The sequence below is a fragment of the Heterodontus francisci genome, chromosome 11, assembly GCF_036365525.1.
Source record: "Heterodontus francisci isolate sHetFra1 chromosome 11, sHetFra1.hap1, whole genome shotgun sequence".
Classification (NCBI taxonomy): Eukaryota; Metazoa; Chordata; class Chondrichthyes; order Heterodontiformes; family Heterodontidae; genus Heterodontus; species Heterodontus francisci.
In genome coordinates, this window is record NC_090381.1 from 100,906,619 (window position 1) to 100,921,348 (window position 14,730).

A 14,730-nucleotide genomic window follows, 5' to 3' on the forward strand; every position below is an offset into this window, starting at 1 on the left:
ATCTGTTTGAGAGAGGGATGGCAACAGGGGACCCCTACATTACCTGCCTGCGCCTCCCGCTCCTCCTAGTGGCCACCCATCCTCTTTCTGCCTCTGCAGCTATTACCTGTGGTGTGATCACCTCGCTAAACGTGCTATCCACGACGTCCTCGGCATCGCGGATGCTCCACAGTGAGTCCATCCACAGCTCCAGCTGCGCAATGCGGTCAGTTCGTAGCTGCAGCTGGACACACTCCCTGCACACACGGTCGCCAGGGACACTGGAAGTGTCCCTGATTTCCCACATAGCGCAGGAGGAGCATGCCACGGGGCTGAGCTCTCCTGCCATGACCTAGCCTTAGATTAAGCTCCTTCGTTATTCCCTTTAATTTTGAGTACTAATTACGATAGGGACCTTATTCTACTCCAAACACCACCTACTACAATCTAAATTCCCCACCTTTACTTATACTTCGTCTATTGAAAGTAGTAGAAATACACCCTTCCCACACAGTAAACATCACAGTCAGTGATCACACACGTACACTGGCGATGTGGAGGGCTGGCCCTGCCGCTATCACGTGTCGCGGTCGCCTTATATAGAAGAGACTGGGCGGCTCAGGCAAAGCCACTGTGTGTTTGGCATTAGCGGAAAGACGCAGTGCTTTCTTAGCCCCTGTTGCCCAATGCAGACAGTCCTATCCCGCTAGCTTGCAGCACGTAGTATTGCTCCTGGAGCCGGGGACGGATCGGATCGTGCCAGCAGCATGTCGGGTGAGTGCAGACGCCCTGCTGCTTCATTCCCGGGTCGGATTCGAGCTGTGTTTTGATCTGCAGATACAGCCTGTTCTGTTTTGTTTTGCAGGGGAGGGAGGTGGAAGCGGCCAGGCTCCGGCAGCCGATGTCAATCACTGGAGCGTGTCCCGGGACTGCGTGCAGAGTCTGGGCTGTACTGCAGCAGCAGCGCTCTGTGCCTCTGCTCTCTCTCTCTCTCTCTCTGCATCAAGCTGCAGTTTATCTTTCGCTGTTGCGTTTATTTTAAAATTATTCTCTCCAGTTCCCCTTTTAAATCGATTTTTCTTTCCGCTTTCTCTTCCGGTTGAAATTGACCTGGGTCAAAGATGGAAAGTAGCAGGGACTGTGCCTCTGATATCTCGTTTTTTAAAAAAAAAATTATGCGACTGCATGATGTGGATCTGGGTGATTTATGATTTTTATTTTAGGATTACAGAATCTGGATCTTATGGGCTTCAAGCTGCTTCCTGTGCTGTGCACGATTCCACCTCTCTCTCCCCCCCCCCCCCCCTCTCTCTCTCTTTCCCCCCCCCCCCCTCTCTCTCTTCCCCCCCCCCCCCCCCCCTCTCTCTCTTTCCCCCCCCCCCCCCCTCTCTCTCTCTTCCCCCCCCTCCTCTCCCTCCCTCCCCCCAAAAAAAGCGGCGGCGCTCTTTGCATGAAAAATCTTAAGGCTGTAACTCATCCCGTCCATTTCATTATAATCCCATCGATCAGTGAATTACACTGCATCAATTAATTCAAATTGTGTTGACGTCATTTAAAATGTTTTTTCAGACAAGATCTTGTAACAAAACTTTAGCTGACGTATGTTCTGGTTCTGTTTCCTTTACCCATTCTTTTGAAAACTCTATTTCAGGAGCTGGCCAATAGCTGGCGTCGTTCATTTGAGCAGCAGCTTTGGTGCTTTCATTGATAACTTTGTCAATGATTAAATAGTACTATCAGGTTAACTAGTCATTATCCCTCTTCCTGGCTCTTATCTGTTTGTAGTATCAGTATTGCCTGCCTCTTAAATTTAAAACAAATCTGTATACTTCACCTGTTGCTGAAATCTGTGTCCATACTTTTTGTTAAATATAGACTTGCTCGTTCTTGTCATCCTTAACTTCTGCACTTTTTAAGAAATCTCATTGAACATAGCATAGAACACAGTCTTCATTCAGCTTCCGTACCATCCTTGTCCTCGCTGGCCTTCATCGTCTCCCATGCTCCAATACATTGATTTCACAGTTCCTTACCTTATTTACAAATCTCTCCAAGGACTTGCCCTTCCTTATCCCTGTAATGTCTTACAGCCTTGTGTTTCAACACCTGCCCCTCTCACTTGTAAGGCTGGCCTGTTCTACATTCCTTGTCACTTGGAGGCAGAACCTTCAGTCGTCTCCTGGTCCCACTCTATGAAATGCTGTTTAAACCTCACTGCCTCCCTTCCTCAGTAGCCTTGTCAAAGTCCACTTCTTGGCTCTCACTTTTGATTATTCTTAACCTTTTTCCTACCTTTGTTGAATGTTTTTTTTTCCTGCCTAAATGACACCTTTTAGTTTATTTTTATTTTGTTAAAGGTGCAGTTTGTTTGACCCCCTGTACATCAACATGGTAGGGGGTTTAAATGAAAACATACAGAAGGGAACAGAATCCACACGAAGATACTGAAGAGTATGTTGAGTGAGGAATTCAGGAGCCTCATACTTGGCATATGAAGGGCACAATTTTATTTCCTTTACTTTTTACTTTTCTAGCATCCTGTCCACTTTTTCCCCCCTCCTTTTTTTTGTTCTTTTCTCCTGATGATGCACATAGTTCTATCTTACCCGCTCCCCTCAGATTTTGTTCGGTAAGAATATTAAGGCTTACAGAACCAAGGCGAGCATATTACACTATGATTAATTGAATGGTGGTATCGACTTGGAGCTGCGTGACCTCCTCCTGTTTCTATGTGATTAATTACAGAAGGGACACATTGTTGCATTGAAAGAGCCCAAACAGTAGGTTCCAGACTGTAGTGGCAAGTCAGTTACTCCTTGGCAGGCAGCAGTGTTTAGGATTCCCCCCTGGATGGAGCATGTGGGGCCCGGAAGGAGCATTTACCTCTTGTGTGTTTTGCTGAAGTTCAGCTGAGAGTTGGAATCTTGGAGAGATTGGGTGGTAGGAACTGGAATAAGCCATTTTGCCCCTTGTGCCTGTTCTATTATTCAGTTAGATGGCGGCTGATCTGTATTTCAACTCCATTTACCTACTTTGGTTCTGAAACGCTTGATACTATCAAATTTTTTTTTTTAAAGTCTAATCAATCCCAATTTTGAAACTTTTAATTGCCCCCAGCCTCAACAGCTTTTTGGGGGAAGGGTTCCCAGGTTTCCACAATCCTTTGTGTGAAATGCTTCCTGACATGACTTCTGAATGGCTCTAATTTTAAAGTTATGTAGCTTGTTCTGGACTTTTTTTTTCACCTCTGATTTCTGTCTATCCATTCCATGGAATTCTTGGTTCACCTTAAACATCGCTATTAGATTGCCCCTTAATCTTCTATATTCAAGCCTAGTCTATGCAACCTCTCGCCCATAATTTTACCCTTTTAGCCCCAGTACAATTCGGGTGATTCAGCACTGCACCCTTCTGTGAGGTGTGGTGCCCAGAACTGATGGAATGGGAGGCAGCCCTGGTGTGTCCCTTTGGCCTGCTATGCATATGTTGATTGCATTAGAACTGCACGTGGTAGTGGGAAAGGGGAACTGTGAGGTAAAGGGCTGTGAGTGGACTGTTGTCTGCTTGTGGGAGTGGATGTACCCAGATTTGAGGTTGATGTTGAGACCTGGTGGGATATCAGCAGTATGTGATGACTGGTTGGGAATTTGTTAGAGAAATTGAGTGGGATGTTAATGTTGTTAAATCCCTTTACAAATTTTTTTTTTTAAGGGTTTTATACTGGGTGAAGGAATATGTTGGCACCAATTTGTGGTGGAGTGTGATTCTTGTAATGACGACAAATATCAGAAGAACACTCCAGTATCCTGGGAATCTGACTGGGGCCCCAGTTACACACATTTGGTTGATTGACGGGATATTGCAACAAATACATCAGATGAACATTCACAGATGCAAGTTTTTTTTTAAAGAGTGTTAAATTATGAACTATTGAATAATATTGAGATGAGAAAAGTTAAATTTTAAATATTTCTGTAAATAAACACCAGTCATCAGTTGAAGTGTAACTGTTAACAGAACCAGCACCTAACTATTCATGATTCTCTCTCAAATGTAACTTTGTTCAGCTTTGTTTTACTGAACAAAATGGATGTAATGTTTCATTTTCCATTGTAACATTGTCTCAATCCAGGATTGCATAAATCCTCATTTTCTGTTGTTTATGAATGTAAGATGCCCAGTAAAAGACGTAACTTTATTTTTTAAAAGTAAAAGTTGGATGATTATCTGGTTAGGAACGGAATGAATTGAAATTTTTAAGGATGGGTTTTTAGATAGGGTGAAAGGCAGGTAGAAAACATGGTACCCTATATCCTACTTAATGCAGGGAACCTGAATCTTTTGAATGGAAGTTCTCATCCACAGCCTATTGCTTTTGCTCATGATTTTGTGCGTGATTTATAAGTGGAATGGGTTTGATGGTGCTGAAAGTTTTTTTTTTTAACTCAAAGTAACTTAAGTTTCATTGTTACCCCTTAGACCCCTAATGTGTTTAGTCAATACTCCAGATATGTACTTGTGGGATTTTTAATAAGATAAACCTCTGTGCTTGCTCTATCCTGTGTTGCAGAGTTGCACTATATAGGGCTTATAATATTGAGTTATACAAGTAACATTCTGATGAGACAAATTCTGGAGTGTTTATATCTAGTTGTGTGGGTTGTTGCTTGTGCCTACTGTACTCCATGATATTAGCTTTTGTCCTGGTGAGCAGTCCTATTGTAGAAACCTTGCCTCTGGCTGTACGAATATAATTGTTTACAAACTGATAATGAGAGACTAGCCACATTGATTTTCAGCAGTGCATAATAACTTGTGGTGTAATCATGTGAATTTCCTGCTAGCTGTGGGTTACCATTTTGTTGAGAGCCACTTCCCTACTCTAGCTACAGGCCACCCAGATGACTGCGTAGAGATGGCCTAGATTCTTATATAATGTGCCTGATCTGTCTAGACCACAATTTAGGAACACAGAGCCCCTCTGGCTCCAACCTTGGTCATGGAGGAATTGGCAGAATACCAGGAGCTACGCTTCTTGCCTTGGGCAGAGATCGGGGTGTACATACTGTGAGCAGTTATCAAAATGGCTAGTCATGTGTTTTTGCTCCTAATGAATCTACAAGATCATACTGCATGAATGGTGTTGCAGTCAATGTTGTAAGATGGGAGGTGTTTAGCCAGCTAGTTTCCAAGTAACCTCTCTGCAGTCTGAGTCTAATGTTCAGGCTTGGATTTGACATTGCAACTCAATAGGAGAGCAGTGTTGGCATTTAGAACTTAAGTCATGGAATCTCTCCAGGACATCCTCTCTGTTACTGGAGCCTCCCATTTTCACTGGTGAATGGTAAATCTCAGTTGTGTACACTGCTCTGTCACAAAGGTTTTGTCTTGGTAAAGCTGCAGTGCTGTGGATTAGCTGAAGAGTTGTGCTGTAGAAGCTCTTGCACGATCATGAATAAAACAGACTTAAAGAAAACTTGCAATTTGTTAATTTACAGAAATGTGGGAGATGCATAGGATTGCCTCACTGACTATCTACAGTTGACTGATGAATAAAAGTCATAATACTTTGCTTAATTCAAATTAGGTTTTTTAGAAAAATATATGTAACAACAAAGTGGGAGTTTCGTGCTTTAAAGAAATGAATTGAAATACTTCAAATATTAGTACTAATGTTCTATCTAAAGTGTGATTTGGAGCATTGAATTGTATCCAGAAATGAAGATGATGGTAACACGTTACCAACTCTGATATTACTTAGCTTGCTTTTAATGCTGAATAACATACTATTGAATATGTAATTTAGTATACATCATCACAGGAAGTAATTCCAATTAACATGATAAAGTAGTTGGAGCAGTGTTAGTCAGCATGTGTAGTGAAAAGCTCTCAGAATCCTGTTCTTTAATAAAGAAGGACCCTTACGTTTAGTTTACCAATCATTGTCATTGTGTTTGGTACGTTTGTGTTAAGAGTCAATAACACAATATGGTGGTAGCGATGGGATGTTAATAATACAATATGGTGACAGTGATGCAGATGTACATAACGTGTTAGCAGTGTTTGACATCGTGACAGCGATCACAAGCACAACATCATGGACAATGGGAGGAGCCATAAAAGCCTGAGAAAATAGATGGAAGAAGCAGTGGTGGCAAGATTTGGAACCGAATTCGAAAAACACCCTCTGGAATCAGTACTCCGAAAGAGTGGGAAATAGGGGAATTTTTTTGGAATGGTAGTCAACCAGAAAGGCAGTGTTCTGGCAGAATGGGGTTTCACAAAAATAGTCAATCCGAATCAGGGCTGCGAGACTGCGCCGCGGTTAAGTATCATGGGATTTGCCACCGAAAAGAGCTCTGTGAGCGGAGTCGCCCTGTGCAGAGGCTGAAAGCCTATCCTGTATTTACAGAGGTGCAGTGTTGCAGACACAGTACAGCTACGTTTTTTCCCTCAAAGGAAAGCTCTGGTAAAAGATTTTTTGGAAGCTAGAAATTTTGACACGACAACGAAATATCCAGCTACGAATTGGAATGTTCAGGACGTCCTTCATGAATTCCAACTTTTTCGATATCGTATAGTGTTCTGCTTTTTAGATCTTGCAGTCGCAGAACCTGGTAAGCAAGTAATCAAAATAAAGATAGTGATTGGCAATGAAGGTCTCCACTGCATCAACACTTCTGGACTGTCAGAAGCAGAGAGAAAGACCCATCTAAACTCTGGACAATGCTGGAGGACCAGTCTAAGAGCCAAGGTCAACTTCAGACTCCATCGACTTGAACTGATGGACTATCAATAACAGCCCAAAGAAACTATTGACCAGTCCATCAGGTAGATGTCATGAAAAAGGCAAAGATTGTAATTTCTCAGACGCACAATTCTCAGAATAATGGAACTGGTAATCACATCAACTCGAATAGAGGCGCTCCAGAAGGATCTGTTTGAGAAAAAAAGAAACTATATTGACAGTCTGCTCAAGGATGGCAGAAAATATGAAGCCATGGCTGTGAGCAGTTTATATAGAAGCACTTGGAGCAGCAACAACCATGGGTGAGGTAGCCAAGGCACCTCGACAGGGCAAGGCATGCAGTAAGTGCAGTCTGATGCATCATCCACGTAACTGTCCTGCATTGAGTTACCTGCATGGCATGTGGTCTAAAGAGACACTAGGCAAGCCTGTGTAGGAGAAGCGGTCAGAAGCCACAGCTCAGCAAAAAAAGCAACACCGCCCTGTGGCAAAAATAGAGTTCAAGTGCCATTTCAAGCACGGGCACATCCACGAGGTAGGCAGAGACCTAGACCGCAAAGAAAGCACTGAAAGAGGCAAACTCCAGCTAGAAAGTGAACAAGATATTCAGACAATAACAGTCACACAGTACCTGGATGCAATCAGACAACTGAAAGCTTTCACCTCAGTTGAAATCTTTATGTCCCAACAAAAGTGGTAAGCACAAGCTACAACTGAAGATAGAGACTGGGGCAAGCACCAACATTTTACCACTGCAGATACTCAAATGTGTACCTAGCGAGATGGGAGTCGATGTTGCAGCCAACAAAAGCGAGACTCACACAGTATGTAACTGTTCACCAATCTACTGTGTGGGAGCATTGATGTTGAAGTGCAGATATGGAAGTTCTGCATGGTCGCCACAACTTTTCTATGTTATTGAAACCAATGGTTCAGAGGTAGTAGGACTACCAGTATGCAGTGAACTCTGGATCATGACAATTCACAGTATCGGTAAAGCGCCAATGCTACGTAGTCAAGGCATGTGTGACCCTGTTGAGTCTATATTCAAGCTCTGCATCAGAAATACTCAGATTTGACACTATAGGCAGTTTTGTAGGAGATGCCATTTGTCACCTGAAAGATGACACCGTTCCCTCCACAAATCGACCACAGAAGTGCAGTGTCTACATACAAGACCAATTAAAGCTCAAACTTGACACGATGGAACAACAAGGGATTATTTGCTGTCTCCAGCAACACATTGGTGTAGCTCTAAAACCACTGAAATTAAGAAAGTTGGTACCATTTAGAGTATGCTTGGATCCCAGAAGGTTAAATCGAGCACTCTGTATCCTTGAGATTCCTACTCTAGAGGAGATGAACCCAAGGTTTGCTAGAGCCAAGTTCTTCTCAACATTGGATGGGCAACATGGTTACTGGTCTGTGCACCTTTTCCGAGGGTTCACAGGAACTAATGCCATTTAGGAGGTATTGCTTTCTACAGTTAGTATTTGATCTGTCAGTGAGTTGAGACCCTGTTCCAACAACATATGGATTGCATTTCCGAGAGCGATCCTGGCTGTCCGCTTTGCGGATGACATGGCAGTCATGGGAGTTACCAAAGAAGAACATGATGAGTATCTGCACATTCTAATGGAGATGGCTAGGAGAGAAGGTCTCGTGTTTTAATAGCAAAAAATGTGCTATCCATGTGAGTCATATTAATTTTTTCAGGTCAATCTATTTTGACACTGGAATACGACCAGATCACAAAGTTGAGTATGTACAATCAATGCCCACTCCAAGATAAAGAAGATTTACAGAGGTGTTTGGGCCTGTTTTAACTTTTTAGCACTTTTTTTTTTAATATCTCTAATTTCTCTGGAAAAAGCATCACTGCATGAACTTCTCCATAACGATATACCATTCTTGTGGCATGACGATCATCACACGTTTGATTTGTCAAAACAGTCACTTTCTGCTGAAGCATGTTTGCAATACCACGATCCAAGGAAAAACTACAGTCTAAGTAGGTACTTCACAAAAGGGTCTCTGAATGTGTCTGTTACAGGACGGTAGACTAATTGCGTTTGGTTCTAAAAAGTTTGTCACCTGCTCAGGTGAACGTTCGAGCATAGAACGAGAAACCATGTTCGATTATAACTTGATTTCATACATGCCTATTTGGAAAATGCTTTGAGACTGAGCACAAGGATTTGGCAAAACCCCACTCGCCAGCGCTCCACCTTGACTCCAACGACTGCTAATCACAGTACGGTGGTATGATTGCAGGGTCCAGTACAAACCTGGAAACCTCATGGTTACACCTGTCATGCGGAGCAGGCTATTCAACCCTAAGAAGGCAGAAGGTATACCGCTGGATGTCCAGGTGTTCAAAGTAGTAGATGTGGAACTAGAAGATGTGCACAATATTAGCAATTTGGACAAAACAAATGCAAAGAGCTTCAAAGAAAGACTTTCAGAGATCCTGTCCTCTATATGGTAGCTTTTATTTACTGTCCAATGTGTTGACTTCTTACTTATTACCAACTACTTCTCCAAATTTCCTATCATTCACCAACTGTGAGGGATACGTCAAGTACATAGCTAGCAAACACGATGAGTGCAATTTTCAGTCTTTTTTTTAGTTCCTCGGAGGAGACGGTGTTAGATAACCGTTCACAGTACACTGCTAATTCATTCCAGAATGTGCACAAAGTGGTTTGTAGATCACATATCACACTATCCAAGGTCAAGTCGACTAGCAGAAAGGATGGTAAAGTCACTAATCTTGAAATGTAAGGAGACCAATCGAGACATTCAAGTAGCAATATTGCCCCAATGTGCCACACCCCTAGATACAGGATTACCATCCCCAGCAGAGATCATGTTCAGAAGACAAGTCAAGACAACTTTTCTGAGTCATCGTTTGATCAGATCGTCAATCCAAGATAAATTACTGGTAAGACCAGAGAAAATGAAAGTCACACATGACAAATATGCAGGTGTGGAGTTGCTTCCACTGCATGTAGGGCACAAGGTCTGAACTTTTTGCTGACAATTTAACACCTTCAGCAGAGCATATCAGAAAATTCCTAAAACAAGAATGCCCCTAAAAACCGAACCTTTAACCAACTGAAGATGGTCAAAAGTCCATTACAATCCATTCATTATGACATCTGACCAACTGGGAAGTGGAAATTGCTCTTGGCTCTTAACAAATGTACCAGACACTCCTGACAACGGAAGGTTCTTTTAATAAATAAACCAGATTCTTGGATAGCAGGGAACCGTGTTTTCTCGTCATGTGAATGTGAATCGTCAGACCTCCTCGGCCAAAAAATCCTTTTGAAATTAAATGTCAGTCACACTTGGCATTGATGCTACTCCTGATGTAGTATATTAGGATTTTGCTACAGTGTGCGCAACATCTGGTTAAAGGTTCTGTTTTTAGGGGCATTTTTGTTTCTTAACACCTTCAGCAGAGATCAGAAAATTGCTAACTTTTTGCTGACAATATCTTTTGATCAGCAGTAGAGGTGATCATGTGAGCCAGGGGGCAGCTGGGAAGGTAAGTTTCGCTGTAAATTACTTACCTCGCGATTCGGTGGACACGGGGACTGCTGGGTAAGTGAACTTGTATATTCGGGCAGTGGCTAAACCCGAAACACTACACATGTAGTGTCTTGCACCCATCCTCCTCTAACCAAAAAAAAAAGGACTCGTGTGGAGGGTTTGGTAAGGTTTTCCTTATTTTTTTCTTAATCTCCTGTTGTCAATTTAGAGCAGAGGAGATGGAAGCTAGGGCAGTTGCATGCTCCTCTTGCAGGATGTGGGAGGTGAGGGTCATCACTTGTGTCCCTGCTGACTTCACCTGTGAAGTGCACCCAACTCCAGCTCCTCACAGACTGCGTTAGGGAACTGGAGCTGGAGCTGGATGAGCTTCAGATCATTCAGGAGGCTGAGGGGGTGATAGAGCGCAGTTATAGGGAAGTATTGACACCTAAGTTACAGGATAAAGGTAGCTGGGTGACCGTCAGGGGAGGGAAAGGGAATAGGCGGACAGTGCAGGGATCCCCTGTGGCTGTTCCCCTCAATAATAAGTATACCGTTTTGGATACGGTTGGGGGGGACGACCTACCAGGGGAATGCCACAGCGGCCAGGTCTCTGGCACTGAGCCTGGCTCTGTGGCTCAGAAGGGAAGGGGGGGAGAATAGAGCGATAGTGATAAGAGATTCAATGGTTAGAGGAACAAACAGGAGACTGTGGTCGCGAACGAGACTCCCAGATGGTGGGTTGCCTCCCGGGTGCCAGGATCAGGGATGTCTCTGATCGAGTCTACAGGATTCTTAAGGGGGAAGGGGAGCAGCCAGAGGTCGTGGTACACATCGGTACCAATGACCTAGCTAGGAAAAGGGATGAGGACCTGAAAAGCGAATATAGGGAGTTAGGTTGGAAGCTGAAAGGCAGGACAAGCAGAGTAGTAATCTCAGGATTGATACCGGTGCCACGTGCTAGTGAGGCTAGAAACAGAGAGCGAGTGCAGCTGAACACTTGGCTACAGAACTGGTGTAGGAGGGAGGGCTTCAGATATGTGGATCATTGGGATACCTTCTGGGGAAGGTGGGACCTGTACAAGAAGGACGGGTTGCATCTGAACTGGAGGGGCACCAATATCCTGGGCGGGAGGTTTGCTAGAGCTCTTCGGGAGGGTTTAAACTAGTTTGGCAGGGGGATGGGAACCGGAGCTATGGATCAGTGGATTGGGTAGCTGTTGAACAGGCAGATACAGAGTGCAGAGAGTCTGTGAGGAAGGTTAGACAGTTGACAGGGCAAAGTTGCAGTCAGTATGATGGGTTGAAGTGTGTCTATTTTAACGCAAGAAGTGTCAGGAATAAGGGTGATGAACTTAGAGCATGGATCAGTACTTGGACCTATGATGTTGTGGCCATTACGGAGACTTGGATATCACGGGCAGGAATGGATGTTGGATGTTCCGGGGTTTAGATGTTTCAAAAGGAATAGGGAGGGAGGTAAAAGAGGTGGGGGAGTGGCATTGCTAATCAGGGATAGTATCACAGCTGCAGAAAGGGAGGTCGTCGAGGAGGATTTGTCTACTGAGTCATTATGGGTGGAAGTCAGAAACAGGAAAGGAGCAGTCACTTTGTTGGGAGTTTTCTATCGACCCCCCAATAGCAACAGAGACATGGAGGAACAGATTGGGAGGCAGATTTTGGAAAGGTGCAAAAGTAACAGGGTTGTTATCATGGGTGACTTCAACTTCCTTTTAATATTGATTGGAACCTCCTTAGTGCAAATAGTTTGGATGGAGCAGTTTTTGTCAGGAGTGTCCAGGAAGGTTTCCTGACTCAATATGTAGATAGGCCGACTAGAGGGGAGACGATGTTGGACTTGGTGCTTGGCAACAAACCAGGCCAGGTGGCTGATCTCTTGGTGGGAGAGCATTTCGGTGATAGTGATCACAACTCCCTGACCTTTACTATAGTCATGGAGAGGAACAGGAGCAGACGGGATGGGAAAATATTTAATTGGGGGAGGGGGAATTACAATGCTATTGGGCAGGAACTGGGGAGCATAAATTGGGAACAGATGTTCTCAGGGAAATGCACGACAGAAATGTGGAGGTTGTTTTGGGAGCATTTGCTGCGACTGCTGGGTAGGTTTGTCCTGATGAGGCAAGGAAGGGATGGTAGGGTGAAGGAACCTTGGATGACGAGAGATGTGGAACAGCTAGTCAAGAGGAAGAAGGAAGCTTACTTAAGGTTGAGGAAGCAAGGATCAGACAGGGCTCTAGAGGGTTACAAGGTAGCCAGGAAGGAACTGAAGAATGGACTTAGGAGAGCTAGAAGGGGACATGAAAAAGTCTTGGCGGGTAGGATTAAGGAAAATCCCAAGACGTTCTACACTTATGTGAGGAACAAGAGGATGGCCAGAGTGAGGGTAGGGCCGATCAGGGATAGTGGAGGGAACTTGTGCCTGGAGTCGGAGGAGGTAGGGGAGGTCCTAAATGAATACTTTGCTTCAGTATTCACTAGTGAGAGGGACCTGGTCGTTTGTGAGGACAGCGTGAAACAGGCTGATATGCTCGAACAGCTTGATGTTAAGAGGGAGGATGTGCTGGAAATTTTGCAAGACATGAGGACAGATAAGTCCCCGGGGCCAGACGGGATATACTCAAGGATATTACGGGAAGCGAGGGAAGAGATTGCCGCGCCTTTGGCGATGATCTTTGTGTCCTCACTGTCCACTGGAGTAGTACCAGATGATTGGAGGGTGGCAAATGTTATTCCCTTGTTCAAGAAAGGGAATAGGGATAACCCTGGGAATTATAGACCAGTCAGTCTTACGTCGGTAGTGGGCAAATTATTGGAGAGGATTCTGAGACAGGATTTATGATTATTTGGAAAAGCATGGTTTGATTAGAGACAGTCAGCATGGCTTTGTGAGGGGCAGGTCATGCCTCACAAGCCTTATTGAATTCTTTGAAGATGTGACAAAACACATTGATGAAGGAAGAGCAGTGGATGTGGTGTATATGGATTTTAGCAAGGCGTTTGATAAGGTTTCCCATGGTAGGCTCATTCAGAAAGTAAGGAGGCATGGGATACAGGGAAAGTTGGCTGTCTGGATACAAAATTGGCTGGCCCATCGAAGTCAGAGGGTGGTAGTAGATGGAAAGTATTCAGCCTGGAGCTCGGTGACCAGAGGTGTTCCGCAGGGATCTGTTCTGGGACCTCTGCTCTTTGTGATTTTTATAAATGACTTGGATGAGGAAGTGGAAGGCTGGGTTAGCAAGTTTGCCGATAACACGAAGGTTGCTGGAGTTGTGGATAGTGTGGAAGGCTGTTGTAGGTTGCAACGGGACATTGACAGGATGCAGAGCTGGGCTGAGAAGTGGAAGATAGAGTTCAAGCTGGAAAAGTGTGAAGTGATTCATTTTGGAAGGTCGAATTTGAATGCGGAATACAGGGTTAAAGACAGGATTCTTGGTAGTGTGGAGGAACAGAGGGATCTTGGGGTCCATGTCCATAGATCGCTCAAAGTTGCCACCCAAGTTGATAGGGTTGTTAAGAAGGTGTATGGTGTGTTGGCTTTCATTAACGGGGATTGAGTTTAAGAGCTGCGAGGTTATGCTGCAGCTCTATAAAGCCCTGGTTAGACCACACTTGGAATATTGTGTTCAGTTCTGGTCGCCTCATTATAGGAAGGATGTGGAAGCTTTAGAGAGGGTGCAGAGGAGATTTACCAGGATGCTGCCTGGACTGGAGGGCATGTCTTACGAGGAAAGGTTGAAGGAGATGGGGCTTTTCTCATTGGATTGAAGAAGGATGAGAGGTGACTTGATACAGGTGTACAAGATGATGAGAGGCATAGATAGAGTGGATAGCCAGAGACTTTTTCCCAAGATGGAAAGGGCTATCACCAGGGCGCATAATTTTAAGGTGATTGGAGGAAGGTTTCGGGGGGATGTCAAAGGTAGATTCTTTACACAGCGTGGTGGGTGCGTAGAATGCACTGCCAGCGGTGGTAGTAGAAGCAGATACATTAGGGACATTTAAGCGACTCTTGGATAGGTACATGGATGATAGTAGAATGAAGAGTATGTAGGTAGTTTGATCTTGGAGTAGGTTAAAGGTTCGGCACAACATCGTGGGCCAAAGGGCCTGTACTGTGCTGTACTGTTCTATGTTCTATGTAATATCACTCTCTGACCTTCTGCCCTACATGTAGTGGAGGCAACTCCACGCCTGCATGTTTGTCGTGTGACTTTCATTTTCTCTTGTTTTACCAGATTCTGCACTTCAGCAGGATTGCTGGATAGGAGTCTGAAGTTGCTCAGGTTAATTGTCACACTCCTCGCACCTCCTCAGCTTGGCATTGACACACTATCAAAGTTTGGGACCTTTTTCTCCTCCATAACTTATGGTCCAGCAAGTATCAATCAGAGCTGATCTGTTTTGGGAGTGCATTTGTTTACTGCAGTCTATTTCAGAATGCA

General features: G+C 44.3%; 1 protein-coding gene across 2 annotated transcripts in view; it reads left to right on the forward strand.

Annotated features, from left to right (window-relative positions):
* Positions 1-589: 589 nt before the first annotated feature.
* The window catches only part of LOC137375417 (glycogenin-1-like), a 73,503-nt gene continuing 59,362 nt past the window's right edge, over positions 590-14,730 (forward strand). The window contains exon 1 of one of the 2 annotated variants that reach the window (XM_068042608.1): positions 590-753. In XM_068042608.1, coding sequence (XP_067898709.1) covers positions 747-753 — 7 coding nt within the window. In that variant the 5' untranslated portion in view covers positions 590-746. The remainder of the gene's footprint in view (positions 754-14,730) is intronic. The other variant, XM_068042609.1, reaches the window with a different exon arrangement.